The sequence below is a fragment of the Pseudophryne corroboree genome, chromosome 8 (genome assembly GCF_028390025.1).
Source record: "Pseudophryne corroboree isolate aPseCor3 chromosome 8, aPseCor3.hap2, whole genome shotgun sequence".
In the NCBI taxonomy this organism is placed as follows: Eukaryota; Metazoa; Chordata; class Amphibia; order Anura; family Myobatrachidae; genus Pseudophryne; species Pseudophryne corroboree.
In genome coordinates, this window is record NC_086451.1 from 480,856,705 (window position 1) to 480,881,164 (window position 24,460).

A 24,460-nucleotide genomic window follows, 5' to 3' on the forward strand; every position below is an offset into this window, starting at 1 on the left:
GAGGATGAGATCCGCAGGTATCAGCGCTGTAACACAGGGGACGAGGATGAGATCCACAGGTATCAGCGCTGTAACACAGGGGACGGGGATGAGATCCACAGATATCAGCGCTGTAACACAGGGGACGAGGATGAGATCTGCAGGTATCAGCGCTGTAACACAGGGGACGGGGATGAGATCCGCAGGTAACAGCGCTGTAACACAGGGGACGAGGATGAGATCTGCAGGTATCAGCGCTGTAACACAGGGGACGAGGATGAGATCTGACGAGGATGAGATCTGCAGGTATCAGCACTGTAACACAGGGGACGGGGATGAGATCCGCAGGTATCAGCGCTGTAACACAGGGGACGAGGATGAGATCTGCAGGTATCAGCGCTGTAACACAGGGGACGAGAGATCTGCAGGTATCAGCGCTGTAACACAGGGGACGAGGATGAGATCTGCAGGTATCAGCGCTGTAACACAGGGGACGAGGATGAGATCTGCAGGTATCAGCGCTGTAACACAGGGAGAAGGCAGAGGATCCCACAGTCTGTGCACGAAATAGCCCAATATCTTTACTTACAGTAATACAGACATGAGGCTATTGGCCATTACCTTGGGTTGGTTTTATGCCTCACAGACAATATACAGAAATGATCAGAACACATGAAACCGATACACCCAAAGCTCTCAGTGAGGCCGTTTCTGTAGTCGCCAAAAAGACTTTTGATGGGATATACTGGGACTGGGTGATGTTACCATTAGCCCACGCGTCTGCTAGTGTCTCCCTCATGTACCATGTAACTCTGTGATTTCCCATTAGAAGAGGTACACAACGGGGTGCCCCACTTTCCACATTGCTGAACATGTTTGTGTACAGGATAGCCTCGGTGGCTCTGCTGCAATTACCTGTGCGGGTGACACAGTGGTGTGTAGTGCTTACAGTGTTTGGTACATCTCTCAGTTCTGTAATGATCACGGGTAGATGTCCCATTTACTGCGCCTTTATGTCGCTCCCACAGACTGTCTCCCGAGGGGTTGCTCTATTAGCGAGGATGTCACAGACACAATGTTACATGACAAGCGCCAACGTGAATCCCCGTCCATGGAGTCTCGGCTGTGTCATTCCCGGGAACGCTCACCACAGATAACACATCACAGTAAGTGACAGCAGTGTCATCTGTGAGACGCAGGAGAAGGGAGAGCGGAAAATGATGCAAAGAGATTGTTTATCCATCCCACCGGGGACCCTGCAAACACGACGGATAATTCCTATTATTTATAATGCATTGTAAAGGTGCTGGCAACCTGTAAATGCACATTATTATTATTATTATTATTATTATTACCAGTTATTTATATAGCGCACACATATTCCGCAGCGCTTTACAGAGAATATTTTGCCCATTCACATCAGTCCCTGCCCCAGTGGAGCTTACACTCTATATTCCCTATCACATGTACACACAGACACATTCACGCTAGTGTTAATTTTGTTGGAAGCCAATTAACCTACCAGTATATTTTTGGATTGTGGGAGGAACCCGGAGTACCCGGAGGAAACCCACGCAAGTACGGGGAGAATATACAAACTCCGCACAGTTAGGGCCATGGTGGGAATCGAACCCATGACCTCAGTGCTGTGAGGCAGTAATGCTAACCATTACACCGTCCGTACTGCCCCATAGCAGCAGATACATAAAGTGTTCATACATGTTATGCCCCGCCCCCAGCGTTCAGGCCCCATCTACTGACACCTACCATCCCAGTAGTTATGTAACAGGAAATGATAGCCTGGAGTCTAACAGTCACTCTGGTTACCAACTTGGGACCTGGAGTCCAGCAGTCCCTCTGGATACCAACATGGAGTCTGGAGTCCAACAGTCACTCCGGTTACCAACATGGGGCCTGGAGTCCATCAGTCACTCCAGTTACCAACATGGAGTCTGGAGTCCAATAGTCACTCCGGTTATCAATATGGGGCCTAGAGTCTAACGGTCACTCTGGTCTCCAACATGGGGCCTGGAGTTATCAACATGGAGTCTGGAGTCCAACAGTCACTCCGGTTATCAAAATGGGGCCTGGACTCCAACAGTTACTCCGGATATTAATATGGGGCCTACAGTCCAACGGTCACTCTGGTTACCAACATGGGGCCTGGAGTCCAACAGTCACTAAGGTTACCAACATAGAGTCTGGAGTACAACAGTCACTCCGATTATCAATATGGGGCCCAGAGTCCAACAGTCACTCTGGTCTCCAACATGGCGCCTAGAGTTATGAACATGGAGTCTGGAGTCCAACGTTCACTCCGGTTACCAACATGGAGTCTGGAGTCCAATGTTCACTCCGGTTACCAACATGGAGTCTGGAGTCCAACAGTCACTTGGGTTACCAACACGGGGCCTGGACTCTAACAGTCACTCCAGTTATCAATATGGGGCCTAGAGTCCAACGGTCACTCTGGTCTCCAACATGGGGCCTGGAGTTATCAACATGGAGTCTGGAGTCCAACAGTCACTCCGGTTATTAATATGGGGCCTAGAGTCCAACGGTCACTCTGGTTACCAACATGGGGCCTGGAGTCCAACAGTCACTCTGGTTACCAACATAGAGTCTGGAGTACAACAGTCACTCCGGTTATCAATATGGGGCCTGGAGTCCAAAGTTCACTCCGGTTACCAACATGGAGTCTGAAGTCCAACAGTCACTCGGGTTATCAACATGGGGCCTGGACTCCAACAGTCACTCCGGTTATTAATATGGAGCCTAGAGTCCAACGGTCACTCTGGTTATCAACATGGGGCCTGGAGTCCAACAGTCACTCCGGTTACCAACATGGAGTCTGGAGTCCAACGGTCACTCTGATTACCAACATAGGGCTTGGAGTTCAAGGGGTACATTTACTAAGATGGGAGTTCTATTTAAGATGGGATGTTGTAGCAACCAGTCAGTCTACTTCTCTTCTAGAAGATAATTGGTTGCTATGGGCAACATTCCATGTTAAATCGAACTCCCATCTTCGTAAATTTACCCCCAAAAGTCACTCCAGTTACCAACATGGGGCCTGGAGTGCAACGTTCACTCCGATTGCCAACATGAGGCCTGGAGTCCAACGGTCACTCCGGTTATCAACATGGGGCCTAGAGTCCAACAGTCACTCCGGTTACCAACATGGAGTCTGGAGTCCAACAGTCACTCTGGTTATCAACATGGGGCCTGGAGTGCAACGTTCACTCCGGTTACCAACATTGGGCCTGGAGTCTAATGGTCACTCCGATTACCAACATGGGGCTTGGAGTTCAAGGGGTACATTTACTAAGATGGGAGTTCTATTTAAGATGGGATGTTGTAGCAACCAGTCAGTCTACTTCTCTTCTAGAAGATAACACCTGGAATCTAATTGGTTGCTATGGGCAACATTCCATGTTAAATCAAACTCCCATCTTCGTAAATTTCCCCCCAAAAGTCACTCCAGTAACCAACATGGGGCCTGGAGTGCAACGTTCACTCCGATTGCCAACATGAGGCCTGGAGTCCAACGGTCAGTCTAGTTATCAACATGTGGCCTAGAGTCCAACAGTCACTCCGGTTACCAACATGGAGTCTGGAGTCCAACAGTCACTCCGGCTATCAATATGGGGCCTAGGGTCCAACAGTCACTCCGGCTATCAATATGGGGCCTAGAGTCCAACAGTCACTCCGGCTATCAATATGGGGCCTAGGGTCCAACAGTCACTCCGGCTATCAATATGGGGCCTAGGGTCCAACAGTCACTCCGGCTATCAATATGGGGCCTAGGGTCCAACAGTCACTCCGGCTATCAATATGGGGCCTAGGGTCCAACAGTCACTCCGGCTATCAATATGGGACCTGGGGCCGAATTCAAAGCTGATCGTAGATACGATCAGTTTCATATACATGCGGGGGGACGCCCAGCACAGGGCTAGTCCGCCCCGCATGTCTGGCCCTACCCCCCTGTACAGGTACAAAAGCATTGCACGGTGGTGATGCTTTTGTACCTGACAAGTAGCTCTCGTGCTCTAGCAGGGGGCTCGGGTCGCAGCTGTGACGACACAGCCGGCGCGTCGTGTCGCACAGTCATAAAATACATGCGGTTACTTTCCTAGCCCTGGTCCTACTCATGGACTCCACTAATTGCCGATATGTTATTAGTTATATGCTAGGCAATATTGTATTGTGTTGTTATTATATTGTACAGTTATGTTTTATCTGTTATATTAGGAATATGCAGTTTATTTGGTAATACTGTGTTCAAGGTGTGTAAGGCTATGCCAGAGTGTTATTTAACATGGTAAACAATTCATTGTAATGTAAGTCCCCTAGCTGTACAGTCAGATGTGATTAGGATGAGTAGGTAAGTAGTAACCAGGTTATGTCTGGAGCTGCAGGTAATCTGATCCTATACACCCCATTGTGTACAGGAGCCCAGACACCTCGTCTCCACTCTGTGACCTCCTGACTGACCAGCTTGTGTGATGAATAGACAGGGGAGGGTATAACAAGAGGAGTGAGCTCTTCTGGTGAGGGAGAGATCTGGACAGAAAGTCCAGAGAGTGGATGTACTTCTGGAGTGCAGGCACTGACTAGGCATTGCGGTGCCGTCAGTGGCGAGAATCCGTGGCGAAGGGCATTGTGTAAGCTGGTATTCCAGACCAGGAGACACAGAACTACTGCTGGCATGTAACATCAGGAGACTGTAATCCTATACTATTGTGGCACTTAGTAAGTAAGATACCCTGAATAGTAAATGCATAATTCCCATCTATAGAAACCGTGCACTGGGCAGGATAATGTGCTCCAACCATTTCTCTTCTTATCATCACATTCTTTTCTCCTAAAATAAATGTTTTAACCATGTTCTCACATCTCTGTACACGCATATTATAGTAACGTAGAAGGTCTATAAATAAATGATCATTACTTTAAGGCTCCAGAGTATGGTACATAGGGATCAGGCCATAACTACTGATAATATTGGGGAGTGCAGTCTGCACCGCTCAGTCACTTCTGCATGAGATTTCGGTGAAATCTGCTGCATTATGCAGTTAGTAAATATCGATAATACATAAAATTATGTAGAAACTTTTATTTGTACCTATTATTATGATATGCATTATTATGAATCAAGGCACCAGCGAGCTCAGCGCGCCACAGACGGGCATGCAGAGGGAAGAGGCTTGGTGGCTGCACCATCTGTGAAAGTCTCCAGTGGACTCAGGATCTCCGCTCTATGGAAGACTCCTCTCTGGAGGGGGAACATGCGTCTAGTGGTGGTGCTCTGAGAATTATGGGCATGTGCCACCTTTCCTTTATGATGGACCTAGTTAAAAAGTAACCTGGAATAAGATTTGGGTTTGCAATGAATCCAGAATGATGGTCCCTGATTTCACACCCGAGGGCTGTTTCCACGAGGCTGACGAGAGGCAGGGATATATGCATTAGTGTAATGATCATTTATTTATGGCTGTGATCGGAACCTGGCGGAGCAGCAGGAACACATGAATTTTGCAGAACAAAGTCTGTGCTTTAGATCCCGTAGGGCAGCGCTGCGGGAGAAGCAGATCAGCAGCCAAGCTGGGAGGAGAGACGCAGCCTCGTCGCAGGGGAGGGAGATCTGCCGCCATGCAGGACGGTGGATCAATGCTCCGCGCTTCTTACATGTACTGTATTCTGATTAACCATTCTGGTGCTGGAAGGCACAGTAAGATCTACCCCCTGCAATGGCCAGATAAGACATTCATTTACCAGATTATGGGGTGCATTTACTAAGCAGTGATAAGAGCGGAGAAGTGAGCCAGTGGATATATTTCCCCATCAACCAATCAGCAGCTCTGTATCATTTTATAGTATGCAAATTATAGATGTTACTTCAGTGCTGATTGGTTGCCATGGGCAACTTCTCCACTGGCTCACTTCTCCGCTCTTATCACTGCTTAGTAAATGTCCCCCTATAATTCTGAGCAATTAATGATACCGTGACACTAAGAACCACTTAGGGGGCAATAGGTGGGGATAACATTATACCATACAGTAAGAGGCACTATTAGCTATATAACATAATAATGGGCCACTATTCTTACCTGGAACATCTATGGGGTCCCTCCACTTTCTTTCTCCGCTACCCACAGGCCAGTAGGTCCAGGAGGGTCCCAATGCTACTTTGGCTGTGCATCCCCAGGTGTGGGGGGGCCAAACATTTGCTCAGGATCCCCCTATAGATCCGGGGCTGCCGCAAAGTAGCACAGCTCATTAATGCAGGGAGGTACAGTAAGACATGACATTAATAATGGGGATTTACCTAAACTGGGTGCGGTTCTGGCTGAAGGCTTGTGATTACCCAATGGGCAATAAATGCTCCAATGGGCAAACTCTCCGACAGTGTATGGCAATGTGCGGCAATTTCAAACCCGCCCAAAAGCACTGCTTGATAAATCTCACCCAAAGAATCAAATTTTCCTCTGAGACTTCTGCACTAACATCATTGCCACATATTTTGGGGCCTATTTATCATTTAATATATGCTGCATATTCCCTAAAACACCCATTTTCAGGGAATACCTGCAAATATTAAGTCTCAACCCAATGTACAGTATGCAGGCCCCTTCAGGTACCGTCATCTGAAGATGGCGTTGTGCTGCTGTAGCGTGCTGACTACACTTCACAGGAATATCCGGAACCCTCCCCAGCAATGTCCGCCGCGCAGGCGTGGTCAGGAGGCCGCACAATCGCAGGAGTCGCAGGTATGGGTTCTTTGCGGATCCCCTGTCCCCGTGTGTGCTCTTTAATACATTTAGTCACATTAAGGGCACTTTTTAATTTTTTTACATCACTGATATTATTACATGTCACCGTAAAAACTACGTTATGAAGTCTAAAATGAACAATGTATCGCCCTGGGACGCACAACGTAAGCCAACTGTCCAGCGTAATTCCGGATAAACTCTGCTCCTGGATAGTTCCACCGTTTTGCGTCACGCGGTGCGCTCAGCATTCTATGATATACCTATGACGCACAACCTTATTTTATCCCGGACACCAGAAGTTAGATGTTCCAGTACCCCACATAATGTCCAGCACATGGCAGGAGATAATAATCGATGTCCTGTAACATCGGTGTCACCTTACTGTATATATAAGGAGGGTGATTCCGAGTTGTTCGCTCGCTAGCAGATTTAGCAGCATTGCACACGCTAGGCCGCCGCCCTCTGGGAGTGTTACTTCGCTTAGCAGAATTGCGAACGAAAGATTAGCAGAATTGCGAATAAATAATTCTTAGCAGTTTCTGAGTAGCTCTGGACCTACTCACGATTAGCGATCAGTTCAGTTAGTTTCGTTCCTGGTTTGACGTCACAAACACGCCCTGCGTTCGGCCAGCCACTCCCCCGTTTCTCCAGACACTCCCGCGTTTTTCTCTGGCACGCCTGCGTTTTTCCGCAAACGCTGTGAAAACGCTGAGTTTCCGCCCAGAAACACCCACTTCCTGTCAATCACACTCCGATCACTTCAACGATGAAAATTATTTGTTCTGCCATGAGTAAATCTACTAAGTTTTGAGCTAAAATACTTAGCGCATCCGCACTGCGTAGCATGCGCATGCGCATTTTTGCATTAATCGCTCCGTTGCGAAAAACGGCAACGAGCGAACAACTCGGAATGACCCCCAAGGTTGCACTATCTCTTTGTGCATGTTACAGTACGAGAAGGTCTTGAAAGTATTCATCTGTCTAGGTTCCTGACCTCTATGGTCTGCGCACAACGGCGCTCCACAAACCAACAGAACCATTAGTTTATAGCACGCGGGGGGAAAGGGGGGAGCACGGTTATTTTCCACTCAGCAAAGGGGAGTCATTTTAAGTGCCGGGTCTAGGTGTCGGTAAGAAGGGCTGCAGTGGGTTAATGTGCGCACTTGGATGCACGTATAATGAAATCCAGAGCTGACACTTGCATAAAACATCAATCTAATCCCTTATTTCCATAAATTGTTTAATATTAAAATCTGGGTGAAACAAGGCAAGCCGCATGACTCTGTAATAAGTTCACGGTGACTTAATGAGCTGGGGGCAGGGCAGGGGGCGGCATCGAAGACAGCACTCTGCCCGCAGCCAATTATTATGCAAATTTATACGGGGGGGGGGGGGCAAATGCGTTCCCTTCCGCCACTCTAAGCAGGGGCCTGAGAATCACAGGAATATTGATCAGGGATTAACGTTTTCTGTACATAAATCTCTGTGTACAAAGTTTTCTGGCACAGAAACAGCAAAACATTTGCGCACGGCCCATAGTAACTTCATTCTGTCCTGTTCCTGCTAATTACCAACTGGTTATTTACCAAGTCCAAATACCCAGATCCCGAACGGCTTACACATTATTATAATAAGTGCAGATCAATTAGCATGCGACTTCAAACAACCTTATCATCTTACCTATTCATTTCTTCAAGACAGTCTGTAGCGAAGAAGAAACTCTTAATTTTGGGATGACACGCTTTGAAGGCGCTGCAAAGAAACACGCACAAATCTCTCTTATTATCTTGTTTTTCAAAGCAGGGTTTTAGCAGCGGATGATTACCAATATGGAATAAATTAAGCATTTCCCTCATCAGTGTAATTACATGTCTAATGGTGGTGGTATTAAGATAAACATAGGAGTGTAGTGACCTCACTGCCGCCCTGACACGCCGCATAACGGTTATGACATTGTTATGCATTTAATGGAGTGTTATTTGTACGGATACAGTAGGTGACTTGTGGAACTACAAGTAGCAGGATAACCATGCAGCATCTAGTAACTAGGGAATTTGTGGTACAGCTACAGATTGCTCTGGTTAAATCTAAGGGACGGAGGATCTACCAGGTGTATACAGATTATAAGAACACACTTCTGTATACTGTACTGTATATTAATTAACATGTAATTCTCTTTACCATGATTTTATGGCATCTCATGTCACACAATAAAGTGGTATTTTACTTGGCAGCATATTAATATCAGGTTTTCACTTTGACATTATATGACGGTATATCTGTAATCAGTGTCACCTCAATCATAATAATTATCTCCCGGTAATTTTACTATAATTACACAATATATAGCTCAGCGCTTGGCTTCGTCTACTCACTGTTTCCTCCTGCACTCGATGGCGCGGTCTATCCTGAATTCCGGCAGACTGATAAAACCTTCCGCCTTTTCATCCTGAAAACCAAGTACAGGGAACACAGACGGAACTCATCAGGAAACATTTCTCGCTACAAGACATTTACAGTGGGGATTGAAAGTTTGGGCACCCCAGGCAAAAATTCATTTTAATGTGCAAAAAGAGGCAAAGGAAAGATGGAAAAATCTCCAAAAGGCATCAAATTACAGATTAGACATTCTTATAACATGTCAAAAAAAAGTTTGATTTTATTTCCATCATTTACACTTTCAATAGAACAGAAAACAAAAAATGGCGTCTGCAAAAGTTTGGGCACACTGCAGAGTTTGTACTTCCCCCTTTGGCAAGTATCACGGCTTGTAAACGCTTTTTGTAGCCAGCCAAGAGTCTTTCAATTCTTGTTTGAGATATCTTCGCCCATTCTTCCTTACAAAAGTCTTCCAGTTCTTTGAGATTCCTGGGCTGTCTGTGACACACTGCTCTTTTAAGGTCTATCCATAGATTTTCAATTATGTTGAGGTCAGGAGATTGTGAAGGCCATGGCAAAACCTTCAGTTTACGCCTCTTGATGTAATCCACCGTGGATTTTGAGGTGTGTTTAGGATCATTATCCATTTGTAGAAGCCAGCCTCTCTTTAACTTCAGCTTTTTCACAGATGGCATCAAGTTAGCGTCCAAAATTTGCTGGAATCTTATTGAATCCATTTTTCCTTCTACTCGTGAAATGTTCCCTGTGCCACTGGCTGCAATACAACCCCAAAGCATAATTGATCCACCCCCATGCTTAACAGTTGGACAGAGGTTCTTTCATTAAATTCTGTGCCCTTCCTTCACCAAACGTACCTTTGCTCATTCCGGCCAAAAAGTTCTATTTTAACCTCATTGGTCCACAGAACTTTATTCCAAAATGCATCAGGCTAGTCTATATGTTCATTTGCAAACTTCAAACGCTGATTTTTGTGGTGAGGACGTAGAAGAGGTTTTCTTCTGATGACTCTTCCATGAAGACCATATTTGTACAAGTATCTCTTTATAGTGGAATAGTGTACCACAACTCCAGTGTCTGCCAGATCTTCCTGGAGGGATTGTGCAGTCAAACATGGATTTTTACTTGCTTTTCTCACAATCCTGCGAGCTGTTCTGTCTGATATTTTTCTTGGTCTTCCAGATCTTGCTTTAACTTCCACTGTTCCTGATGACTGCCATTTCTTAATTACATTCCGAACAGAGGATATGGGCATCTGATAACGCTTTGCTATCTTCTTATAGCCTTCTCCTGCTTTGTGAGCGGCAACTATTCTCAGTTTCAGTGTTCTACACAACTGCTTAGAGGAACCCATGGTGCTGATTGTTGGAGCAAAGTCAGATGAGTCTGGGCTTTTAAAACCTTTGAGATTGACATCACCTGGTCTTTCCAGACGATGATTGAGAACAATCCATGACACTGCCAGGTCTCAGCTGTCCAAAGGGGGCAGTACAAGGTATTAACTCTGCAGGGTGCCCAAACTTTTGCAGACGCCATTTTTTGTTTTCTGTTATTTTGATAGTGTAAATGATGGAAATAAAATCAAACTTTTTTTGACATGTTATAAGAATGTCTAATCTGTAATTTGAGGCCTTTTGGAGATTTTTCCATCTTTCCTTGGCTTCTTTTTGCACATTAAAATGATTTTTTGCCTGGGGTGCCCAAACTTTCAATCCCCGCTGTACATCAGGTTTCATGGACACATTTACTAACGTTACAATTAGGCACAAAGTGTACAGGTAACGCAACCAGTAAGACGCCGGCTTTCACTGTGTAACAGGCACAAGGAAGACAGAAGGTCACTGCTGATTGGTTTCTGTGGTTTAGGACAGGCTGTAGTGAATGAGCCCTTTTTCGGCTTTTGGGGCCCTACACAATCCCTGCTATTATCTGGCATGTGCCCGCGAGCAGCTGATGGGTAACTAAGGCCCAATTACAGCAGGAAGGAGACAAGAAAAGGCCCTGTGTGGCGTATTCTAAAGACTATCCTTTATTAATACAGTGCCAGCAAGTGATTTACTGTATTATATTATCCTTAGTTTATTCCATCAGCCTGGTATCCAGATAACAGATCAACAATGCAATGGTCGACAGGCTTTACGTCAGCAGGTACAAAAAGTCATCAATTGAAACGTCGACACGCATTTCCCTTTCACAGGTACAAAAATAAGGACACATACACACATAGGTGGTCGTTCCGAGTTGATCGCTCGCTAGCAGTTTTTAGCAGCCGTGTAAACACTATGCCGCCGCCCACTGGGAGTGTATTTTAGCTTAGCAGAAGTGCGAACGAAAGGATCGCAGAGCGACGGCAAAATTATTTTGTGCAGTTTTAGAGTAGCTCAATACCTACTCAGCGCTTGCGATGACTTCAGACTGTTCAGTTCCTGTTTTGATGTCACAAACACGCCCTGCCACGCCTGCGTTTTTCCTGGCACGTCTGCGTTTTTTCGAACACTCCCTAAAAACGGTCAGTTGACACCCAGAAACGCCCTCTTCATGTCAATCACTCTGCGGCCAGCAGTGCGTCTGAAAAGCTTCACTAGACCTTGTGTGCAACTACATCATTCGTTGTAATAGTACGACATGTGTGCACATTGCGCCGCATACGCATGCGCAGAAGTGCTGTTTTTTTGCCTCATCGCTGCACAGCGAACGAATGCAGCTAGCGATCAACTCGGAATGACCACCATAGACACAACGATACACAGTCATACAAACGCAATCTAACACAAATATACAGATGTGCACAATCGTACACCGTAACACATCAACATAGACACAATCACACAGTAACGTGTTCACACAATCACGCACAGATGCAGTCACACAATAACATATGTACACTACACACAATAGCATATGTACGCACAAACACAACAACCACACACAGCAACATACTAGCATATGCGCACACAGACACAATCACACAGAAAGAATATACACACAATCACACACAGAAACAACAGAGACACAATAATACACAAGCAGCAGATACACACAGTGACAGACACAAATTCACACAAGCACGCACAGTTGTGCAAACTTTACGCAATTTGCACTTGCGTTTGCTGCAGGGGAGAAAACCAGAACCTCAGGAAGAAACCCTTAGTACATGGAGAGAACATACAAACTCCATGGGTCATTGGGCAGTACTAACCCCGGTCCTGCACACACTGCAGGGGCTATTACGGCACTTAGAGCAGTGTCGGGGGTCTGAGTTATACAATCAGTGTGTACTGTGGTCCTATACCAGACATCACACCCCAGTCACTAAGCTGCACTGACCATCCCATACCCCAGCGGGCGAGGCCGTCAGTAAGCGCTGGGGGTACAGCTGATCATACATGGGCACATATCTGGGGAACCTGCACCCCCATTCTTCATAAAGAGTCTTTTATTGTAGCTAGACATTGCAGAGGCCTTGATGATGATGGCAGGAACCTTCCAGCATCATGCAGTGACCTCAGAAGGCATCAGAGCTGAATGTATGGGTTAGGGGAGGGACAGGTTTGTTGGCCAGTAGTCGGTCTTGGGGAGGTTCTTGTGAAGTTATTTAAGCTTTCCCTTTAGGAGTATGAGGCCTCTTGTTCCTGATTTTCCCTCCCATCATCCCATGTGTTTGGCTTTGTGGCGTTCGGAGTGATGGCACAGACTGTTATAAAGTTGTATTGGGGGTGCGCTCCCCTCAGAGAGTCTTACACTGCCCGGGTGGGGGTGATGCCACCATCTGCCAGGATGGATCCAACGTGGAACGTTGGATGGAGGGTTGAGCAGCACCAAATGGGTTTGAGGTGTGCATGAGTTTGTACTGTCTCCCTGCCCGTCCCTTATTCCGCCACCATATAAATGTAACGGATTACCATTCAAACTAAAATTAATTTATTGTCAAAGTAAAATTTGACCAATTGAAAGGTCACTGCCTGGCATTCTATATTATGCGCTGTTATAGCGTCCTGTCTGATGCACGGGGCTCATGGGGACCGGGGTGATCAGCCGTTAGGGGGTTTATTATAACAATGAATGGGCAACGCGGCTCATGGTGACCTCTCCTCCGCCCCAAGGACGGTCTTACTTACGTTTTGGTTGGTGTACCAGTAGAGGGAGGAATCCTTCAGGATGAACCAATACTTCTTCCACTTCTGAGTAAAATAACCTTTGGCGTCTTTCTTTTTCCATAACCAGCCTTCGCAGTCACCGTGCCCCAGATCTTTGCAGGAGATGCGCCGCCTGCTGCCGCTGGTGAGCGAGCTCCCTACGAGAAAAGGGGTAACTCCATTCATTGTGTCTGACTTTCCCATGCATTATATAAGCTTGCTGGAAAATGTATTCCATTATCTATTATTACATGGCATTTTTTTTCCGTGTAATCACCACCCGGCATGTCAGTAGCTTTTACACCTGGCAGACTATTAACCTGTTAGCACGCAGCATCTAGGACATCATAGTCATCCTCTCACTACCCGGAGCGTGGAGATAATGACCGCCATTACTAGGCATACAGTATTATCCCGTGTCCTTTCCCGGCTACTGGATGACTGACGGACACGCGTGTCAGATCCTCACATGCAGAGACCCAAAACAGTCCCGCAACTGGAATTATTCTGAGCCATTAATTCATTAGGAGGGAAATGTAATTTCTGCAAAACCCTTCTTACAGGAGAGTTCCGCTCTCAGCCCGTTATCCTCTTTACAGGAATCTGCATAATATTACACACAACTAATTGCACAGAATTATTTTACCCTTTGATCTTTTTTTGGTTTTAACCCTCAGAGATGCGTAATGGAAGGACTGCAAAAGAAAAAACAGAAAACACAAGCGTTAGACATGCACACTTCCGTAATGTGCAGAGATATATATATATTAGTATATACATACAGTATATCTTCTACTGGACAGAAACAAATGTATCTAGTCACCGTCTAGCCCTATTTAATATCCATCACCAACGTGGACGTGTTGCCTATAGCAACCAAATCAGATTGTAGCCATCAATACTCTATTGCTTTCTAGGAAATGATAGACACGATCTAATTGGTTGCTATTGGTTGCTACATTAGTCCTTCGTAGAAGCTTCAGTAAATCTACCCCCTGGATGTCTCACGGGGGTTCTACCATCTTATGGGTCTACAAAATTTTAATTTAGAAAAGATTGAACTTGGAGAAGTTTTTATTTTCAACATTTATTTAAGTTTATTGCAGAAAAAGGCGGCTGGATGTATAGGACAGACATTGGCGACATGGGGGGGTCTTGTGAACCCTTTGCACAACTGTACACAGTTACCTGCTCAATAATCACAACTGTATGTGTGGCAGATACACCGACACTAGACAGCCAGCTATAAACTCATTAGGGTTTTATTAATTCATACATTGACAATAATGAGATTACAATGTGTTCAAAAGTTCATTATCCTAACACGTGTGTCTCACTGTGGACCCTCGCCGAAGAGACCCCCACCCAAGAGACGTGTCAGGGGCTGTTGCCTAGTTTCCCATGAAAAGGCAAAGAGCGCTACCAGATGATCCGCTGACCGGATCATCTCATTCCAGAGGCTGCGACTTCTCAAGGCAAAATGACATCACTGTCAATGCTACAAACTGATGTTGTCATGGTTCCCAAGCCGTGAATACAAAACCATACACAAAATGTCATTATTATATATAATTAATGATTATACGCACTGTCTCTATAATCTGACCCCTCGCTACTATCTGCAGAACAGGGCACGGCCGGATGAAGGATTGTGGGGGATGTACCTATACAACTGACAAAATTATATACTGGTGACGTTATGAAAAAAGTATAATGTGTACATTCTCCCAACATCACAAGTGTGTTGAAAACACTGCAGTGTCTCCATGTCACATTATACCACAGTGCCCTCATGTCACATTATACCGCAGTGCCCTCATGTCACATTATACCGCAGTCCCCCCCTGTCACATTATACCGCAGTGCCCCCCCCATGTCACATTATACCACAGTGCCCCCCATGCCACATTTATACCGCAGTGCCCCCCCCCCCCCCCATGTCACATTATATTACGCAGTGCCCCCAGGTCACATTATGCCACAGTGCCCCCCCATGTCACATTATACCACAGTGCCCCCCATGCCACATTTATACCGCAGTGCCCCCCCCATGTCACATTATATTACGCAGTGCCCCCAGGTCACATTATGCCACAGTGCCCCTCCATGCCACATTATACTTCAGTGCCACCAGGTCACATTATACCGCAGTGCTCAATGTCACATTATACCACAGTGCCCTCATGTCACATTATACCGCAGTCCCCCCCTGTCACATTATACCGCAGTGCCCCCATGTAACACTATACCACAGTGCCCCCCCATACCACATTTATATCGCAGTGCCCCCCCATGTCACATTATATTACGCAGTGCCCCCAGGTCACATTATGCCACAGTGCCCCTCCATGCCACATTATACTTCAGTGCCACCAGGTCACATTATACCGCAGTGCTCAATGTCACATTATACCACAGTGCCCTCATGTCACATTATACCGCAGTCCCCCCTGTCACATTATGCCGCAGTGCCCCCATGTCACACTATACCACAGTGCCCCCCCATACCACATTTATACCGCAGTGCCTCCCCATGTCACATTATATTGCGCAGTGCCCCCAGGTCACATTATGCCACAGTGCCCCTCCATGCCACATTATACTTAGTGCCACCAGGTCACATTATACCGCAGTGCTCAATGTCACATTATACCGCAGTGCCCCCAGGTCACATTATACCGCAGTGCCCCAAGGTCACATTATACCGCAGTGCCCCAAGATCACATTATACCGCAGTGCCCCAAGGTCACATTATACCGCAGTGCACCCATGTCACATTATACCGCAGTTCCCCCATGTCACATTATACTGCAGTGCCCCCATGTCACATTATACCACAGTGCCCCCATGTCACATTATACCGCAGTGCCCCCAGGTCACATTATACCGCGTGCCCCCCCATGTCACATTATACTGCAGTGCCCCCATGTCACATTTATACCTCAGTGCTCAATGTCACATTATACCGCAGTGCCCCAGGTCACATTATACCGCAGTGCCCCGCCATGTCACATTACAGTGCAGTGCCCCCAGGTCACATTATACTGCAGTGCCCCCAGGTCACATTATACCACAGTGCCCCCATGTCACATTTATACCGCAGTGCTCAATGTCACATTATACCGCAGTGCCCCAGGTCACATTATACCGCAGTGCCCCAGGTCACATTATACCGCAGTGCCCCGCCATGTCACATTATACTGCAGTGCCCCCAGGTCACATTATACCGCAGTGCCCCCAGGTCACATTTATACCACAGTGCCCCCCATGTCACATTTATACCGCAGTACCCACCCATGTCACATTATACCATGGTGCCCCCCCATGTCACATTTATACTGCAGTGCTCCCACATGTCACATTTATCCCGCAGTGCCTCCAGGTCACATTATACTGCAGTGCTCCCCCAATGTTACATTATACTGCAGTGCCCCACATGTTACATTTATACTGCAGTGCTCCATGTCACATTATACTGCAGAGCCCCCAGGTCACATTATACTGCAGTGCCCCCAGGTCACATTATACCGCAGTGCCCCCAGGTCACATTATACCGCAGTACCCACCCATGTCACATTATACCATGGTGCCCCCCCATGTCACATTATACTGCAGTGCTCCCACATGTCACATTTATCCCGCAGTGCCTCCAGGTCACATTATACTGCAGTGCCCCCCCAATGTTACATTATACTGCAGTGCCCCCCATGTTACATTTATACTGCAGTGCTCCATGTCACATTATACTGCAGTGCCCCCAGGTCACATTATACTGCAGTGCCCCCAGGTCACATTATACTGCAGTGCCCACAGGTCACATTATACCGCAGTGCCCCCAGGTCACATTATACCGCAGTGCCCCCAAGCTTATGATGAAGCTATAGGCCTGATATAGAGACAGTTGGTAATGCAGCCATGATCGCAGCTGCACTCTCAATAGTGGTTGTGGAAATATGTAAATGCGAATATCTGCCTTCCATTTGTGTTACGCCGAGTGATGGCGTGTACGATCGCTGAGACGGCCACTTTTGTTCTGTGTAATAGTGATGGAAATTGTAAACACTCCAACATCAACGCAACACTGACATTTGCGGAACTGTAGTTACTCTCCTGAACTAAACATGGCCACTGAAGCACCATTCCCATACACACCTGTAACACACTCAGAAAATGACCCCTTTTTGGGTTCACTTTAGGTCACCTCCCAGTCTAGATCCTGAAAAGCCCAGGGATCGCAAGTCTTAGCAATGTATTACACAATCGCGAACACCATCGGACACTTGGGTTCACACTAAGCTGCAAATGCGCAGTCGCCCTAGTTGCCCTGTTTTGTTATCCAGCACTGGTACAGGGGAATGTGATCGCTTTCAGAGGCTGTGTAACATCGTCTCAGGAGCCGCCACTTACAGTCACCAAACATGTCCAGTGTCCAGGTTACAGAGCACCCGCCTGTTCTCTAGAAGACAGGTCTGTGAGTCAGAAGGAAGTCACCCATCCTGGGCGCCAGTAAAAGGGGTGGCACCACTCAGCTTAGCAATCCACAAACTATAACCCAGGCGGAGACTCTGGCCGCTCAGTCACCCCAGCCATGCTTTCTGCTCCGAGCTCCTCAGTCTGGGCTCTATCACTGAGCCGCCATGATTTTGCGTGCAGTAGTGCAGCACACGCATGACGTCATGACATTGCAGCGCAAGTAGAAGTTTCCATAAGTCATGTCCCCCTCCGTGCCAGGGGCCCCGGTCCCATAGATTTGGCCCTGCCACTGACTATAAGATTATTACACATTCACTTTTTATATAGATTATGGACATGTGTAATTAGATCTGGCACTTTCCATTTTAAGTTTAGTTGTACATTTTGGGGGCAAGCTCATATTAGATGGGGGCGATGTTCCATTTGACGGCTCATAATTCATCATTAATTGGGCCGAAATAGATTTGGATTAAGAACACAATTTTCTGCGGAAATAAATGACTCATGCATTTGTGAGGTTAGATAATGGACTGCGCTAACATACCACGAGCGATAAGTACATTTGGGGTCATGGTACTTTAATTGCATGTGACCAAAAAGCAAGAAATGATCTAAGGGCCTAATTCAGACCTGATCGCAGCAGCAAAATTGTTCTCTACTCTCTCTGCACATGTTATATCTGCCCCCCTCTCCCTGCAGTGTACATGGGCCCTCATTCCGAGTTGATCGGTCGCAAGGCGAATGTAGCAGAGTTACACACGCTAAGCCGCCGCCTACTGGGAGTGAATCTTAGCTTCTTAAAATTGCGACCGATGTATTCGCAATATTGCGATTACTAACTACTTAGCAGTTTCAGAGTAGCTCCAGACTTACTCTGCCTGTGCGATCAGTTCAGTGCTTGTCGTTCCTGGTTGACGTCACAAACACACCCAGCGTTCGCCCAGGCACTCCCACCGTTTCTCCAGCCACTCCTGCGTTTTTTCCGGAAACGGTAGCGTTTTCAGCCACACGCCCCTAAAACGCCGTGTTTCCGCCCAGTAACACCCATTTCCTGTCAATCACATTACGATCGCCGGAGCGAAGAAAAAGCCGTGAGTAAAAATACTTTCTTCATAGTAAAGTTACTTGGCGCAGTCGCAGTGCGAACTTTGCGCATGCGTACTAAGCGGATTTTCACTGCGATGCGATGAAAAAGAACGAGCGAACAACTCGGAATGAGGGCCATGGTTTTGGCCATTAGACAAAAAATTTGCTGCTGCAATCAGCTCTGAATTAGGCCCAAGTCTGAAGCATTCCATAGGTTCCTGAAAGGTGGATTTAGATAACTGATCTCCCATAGACGGACTCTAACAGCTGAGTATGGGTTGTGCAATCTCTCATCCTTACTCCAGTATCTCGCAGAGATTGTCCGCATTAGGATTGCTGCACCGAGGTCTGCTTAACCTGCACAGGCCACATGGTGACATTGGGCTCACAGGACTGCGTCTATATATATATATATATGAGGGAGATGAGATCGCGGAGTGTCTTTTGTAACTTGCACTAAATGCACAATGTCCTGTGAGTCCCGGCTCTCTGATGCGTCTAATTACACGTCTTATCTCCTGCAGATCTCTCTCATTACGCGAAACAATGAGGCCGCTGTTAATTAGAGTTACAGGGTGGTTGTGCAAAGTCACCCAATTACTATCACATTGCTCAAAGTGACGGGGGATCATAAACCGTTTATGAAGTCATTTATCAAGAAAGCGGCGTAGAGCGCCATCTACTTCAGGTGATAAAGGCTAAGGTCAGTCTACTGTCCTGGCTGACTGATGGCCGCGGCGTGCCAAAATATATTCCTACATGCTGCAGTCCCCATCTACAATTAGGCCGTTCCAACTGAATTAGCACAAATCGCGGCATAATGAACTATTAATCCAAGCAAAGCCCTGAGTAGGGACAAAGCAGCCCTTAGGTCACCTGAGGAAGGCCTGCTTCTGCCCAAACCCTGTGTAATATATGCTTCATAAACACGCCTCTAATCAAGCGATGCAATCCTGAGTGCAGTACTTTCATAATATATATATATATATATATATACACACACACACACACACGCTCCCCCAGGCTGAGGCGCGATACCATATCCCTGCTGGAACATTATTGTACCTTTATTATGTTTATTACCGGATCCTGACCGAGAAAGCAATAACGTTATAAATTCCTTTTATCTAAACACGCTTATCCATATGTTTTTATTATCCTATTCCGTAAAAATACATTATATAAACATTGATTGCGGGAAGCTCCGGGCCTCAGACATACAGTAAAACTAATGAATATAAAGTGATCCCAGTAACTCCAGCTAGTTTTGTGAATTAAAACGGAGATATCGCAATAACTTAATCTGATGAGCCATCCGCGTGGGGTCCCTCCGCCCCCCCCAGCCTTGCACGCGGTAGCCGCAGGCCGGGATTCACTGGTAATATTAGAAATTACTTCTAGCGACACAAGTCCTGATTACACTGCAGCAATTAAAGATATATCTCTGGTAAAATACAGACAGGAACCAGCAAAGCAAAAACTGGTGAAAAAACCCATCCAAATACTGGAAGTAATGGTGGACGCTGGCTGCGCGGACTGGTGGGGGATCGGACTGGTGGGGGATCCGGCTGTATGTGCGGTGGATACAAGGCTACACAACATTGTAGCCAAGAGTTCAGTAGTGTGTGAAATAATATCCCACAACAGACAACTTGAAATAAATGTCATAGAAGTAAACATAGTGTATTACTGTTACACTCCAAGGGGGGAATTCAATTAGCCACGGTAATTTACACGTAGCAGCCACAGCCTACATCATTCCGGTAGTTATAATGCACCATTATATGTGATGACTGCATTACAGAACAAATATATACTGCCAATAGGAGCACACTACGACTTGTCCGTCCGCTGATCGCAGGGGCGGAATGTCTCCACACACTGATTGGCTGGAGCTATCCACCAATCAGAGTGCATCCGTCTCTAAAGAGAGGTGGCGGGGGGACTACCTGAAGGCAGGCAGCTGCAGGGGGGCTAAGTAATTTAATTGAGTGAGACCTCTACTGATCTGAGATAAAACAGTGGGGGACAGGGGGTGGTGGGGTGGTATGATAAAGGGGGAATTATTTTAAATAAGAAGGGGTGGATGGGGTAAGGTTTTCAGTGAAGGTGGGAAAGGGGGTTGCAGGTCTGGGTCCAGGATATGGTTTTCATTTGGGGGCAGGGGCTGTTCAGATCTCTCCATGACTTTTACTGACTAGAGGTGCTGTCAGATTTGGGGTATGACGTTTGAGGGGAGAAGGGGGGACTGATTTTAAGCAAGGGATCTGAGATTTTATATCATTTATTTTTCTCTGTTATTATATATACTATTATATGTAGCAAACGCATATACTGTATATGGGACCCCCATCCCTGCCCCTGAAATGGGCCCATTCACCTTAATGAATGGAGCCCCTATAGCTCACACAGGATGCGTCCCACCAATATAACTTTGTTTGCACACGTTCCTTTATACAGTATCTGCAACATGGATTTAGGTCAGTGGCGTAACTACTGCCCCCGCAGCCCTCGCGGTGGCTTGGAGGCGCAGGGCTGCGGGGGGCGCTGCCACTGATTTAGCGCAGATTGACATCCGCATGTCAATCTGCTTCTGCTGTCCCCTCTCCCTCCTTCCCTCCGCTGCTGTGAAGGAGGGACACGGAGGGCACAGCGCGCGCCTCTCCTGTGTCCCTCCTGCGTCTCCGGCGGGTCTATTGAATGAAGTGCCCGTACGTGAGCTCTGATTGGCTCACGAACCGGCACTTTATTTAACAGACCTGCCGGAGACGCAGGAGGGACACAGGAGAGGCGCGCGCTGTGCCCTCCGTGTCCCTCCATCACAAAACAGCGGGGGGGAGTTTAACCGGCACTGAGGGAGCATATTCGGCACTGGGGAGGAGGAGCATATTTGGCACATGGGGGGGCATATGTGGCACTGAGGGGGCATATGTGGCACTGGGGGGGGGGGGTATATGTGTACCTGGCACATGGGGGGGGGCTATATTTGGCACTGGGGGCATGTGTGTACCTGGCACTGTGGGGGAATAACTGGCACTGGGGGCATATGTGGCACTGGGAGCACAGCCCTAGCAACAAGCATTACCCCCTAGCAACGAGCATGAGACCTAGTGCATGAAACCCCTGGCAACGAGCATGACACCCAGTGCATGAAACCAGAGCCGGATTAAGGGGGGGGTCCCGGGGATACGTACCCCCGGGCCCCCCTTTCCAAAAGGGCCCCCTGCCACACCACAGATCGGATCTCTCTTCCAATCCGATCTGTGGTGCTGTGCTCCCGTCCGCACTGCAGTGGCGGCCGTACAAACAGGACAGCTGAGCGACGGCTCAGCTGTCCAATAATGTATGAGTGAAGTAGGCTGCCCCCATGGCTGAGCGGCAGGCTGCTTCACTCATACATGATTGGAGAGCTGAGCCGTCACTCAGCTGTGTGTGCGGTTGCCGGGGACGGGAGCGGAGTTACCTCATGAGCGTTGCCGTACAGCCAGTGGCGCTCTGGACCCGGGAAAGCAGAGAACACCCGGTGCAGCTCCTGCCACCTCAGGTACAGCGTAGAGGCTTTGTACAGCAGGTAGAGGAGGAAGAGCCAGGCAGCCCAGTGACAGAGTCCGCTCAGGGACAGCACAGAGGAGGGAGCCATGCCTGGGGTACTCGCTGCTGCTCTCACAGGGACACTATGTGCTCACATACAGGGGCATAATAATGTGTCAGGGGCAGGTGGAGCCACAGGACAGGACAATGTGTAGAGTGGGAGGAGAGGGAGCTGCAGGAGGAAGGTACACACACACACACACACACACACACACACACCCCTACCTCTCTTGTCTTAAGTACCCCGGGCCCCCCATGGTCTTAATCCGGCTCTGCATGAAACCCCTGGCAACGAGCATGACACCCTGAGCATGAAACCCCTGGCAATGAGCATGACACCCTGAGCATGAAACCCCTGGCAACGAGCATGACACCCAGTGTATGAAACACCTGGCAACGAGCATGGAGCCCAGAGCATGAAACCCCTGGCACCGTGCATGAAACCAAGAGCATGAAACCCCTGGCAACGAGCAGGTAATTTAAAAGTAATTAGAAGCCTTACTGTAGGACTTAATGTGTAATGGGCATTACGGTGTGTGGCATAATGTATCACGGACATTGCGGTGTGTGTCATAATGTGTCACAGGCATTACGGTGTGTGGCATACTATATCATGGGCATTGTGGTATAATGTCTGAGGGGCATTGCAGTGTGTGGCATAATGTATAACGAGCATTGCGGTGTGTGTAATAGGGTATAACGGGCATTGCGGTATGTGTCACAGGCATTACGGTGTGGTATACTATATCATTGGCATTGTGGTATGTGGTATAATGTCTCAGGGTCATTGCAGTGTGTGGCATAATGTATCACGGACATTGCGGTGTGTGTCATAATGTGTCAGGCATTACGGTGTGTTGTATACTATATCACGGGCATTGTGGTATGTGGTATAATGTCTCAGGGTCATTGCAGTGTGTGGCATAATGTATCACGGACATTGTGGTATATGTCATAATGTGTCAGGCATTACGGTGTGTTGTATACTATATCACGGGCATTGTGGTATAATGTCTCGGGGTCATTGCGGTGTGTGTCATAATGTGTCACAGACATTGTATGTGCTATAATGTATTAGGGGCATTGCAGTGTGTAGCATAATGTATAACGGGCATTGCGATTCCTGTCATAATGTGTCACAGACATTACGGTGTGTGGCATAATGTGTTGGGGGCATTATGGTGTGTGGCATAATGTGTCGGGGGCATTACAGTGTGTGCATATTGTGTCGTGCATTATTGTGCGTGGAATAATGTCTAAGGGCCATTGCAGTATGTGGAATAATGTATACTGGGCATTACTATAAGGAGGAAAAATTACAAATAATGTGAGGGGCATGAATCAGGATTATTTTTCTTTCCTGTGGTGGCCAACGTCTGGGCGTGCAGGTTGCAAAACTGGGGTATAAGGTAGTCTTTTGCTGCAATGCCACGCCCCTTTATGCGAAGCCACGCCATTCCAAGAAAGCCACACCCCTTTTTTGCGGCGCACATTCAACGCTTTACTAGTGCCAATTATGGGTGGGGGGCGCCAGAGAATTTTTTGGCTTGGGGGAGAAAAATTTCTAGTTACGCCACTGATTTAGGTAGATCTAAGCGCTTGTAGCCTATATAACGGCTGGATGTGGCTGTAAAGCCTGAATAACACACTTTCCTGGTTATATAACGTACATGCAATTCTATTAATTGACTTCCCTTTGGCTGACCTGCCAGCGAGACTGAATTACTTCTGCGTAAAATGATGCATCGCGGCCGAATAGCACTTAACACATTACTGCTACTCTCTGCCTCACAATGGGGATTTACAGCGGTGACTGACAGACTATTCCCGACACAAAGTCCTGTTACATGCCGGCTGCTTCCACATGCCCCGCATCCCTGCACGGAGCGTAACGCATCTGAGTACAGAAACTCTGCAAAGTACAATATACATATGATGGACTGTGCTGCACGATGCAACAAAGTGGCGCTTACCGCCAAAGGCGTTTCAGACAGGACCCAACAAAATGTGTTACTTTTTCTTGTT

At 47.3% G+C, this 24,460-nt stretch overlaps 1 protein-coding gene across 1 annotated transcript in view; it reads right to left on the bottom strand.

Annotated features, from left to right (window-relative positions):
• The window catches only part of LOC134949658 (connector enhancer of kinase suppressor of ras 2-like), a 766,590-nt gene that overhangs the window by 86,506 nt on the left and 655,624 nt on the right, over positions 1-24,460 (bottom strand). The window contains exons 17-20 of the mRNA XM_063938397.1: positions 13,932-13,980; positions 13,268-13,443; positions 9,128-9,201; positions 8,433-8,504 (exon numbers count right to left, since the gene is read on the bottom strand). Coding sequence (XP_063794467.1) covers positions 8,433-8,504; positions 9,128-9,201; positions 13,268-13,443; positions 13,932-13,980 — 371 coding nt within the window. The remainder of the gene's footprint in view (positions 1-8,432; positions 8,505-9,127; positions 9,202-13,267; positions 13,444-13,931; positions 13,981-24,460) is intronic.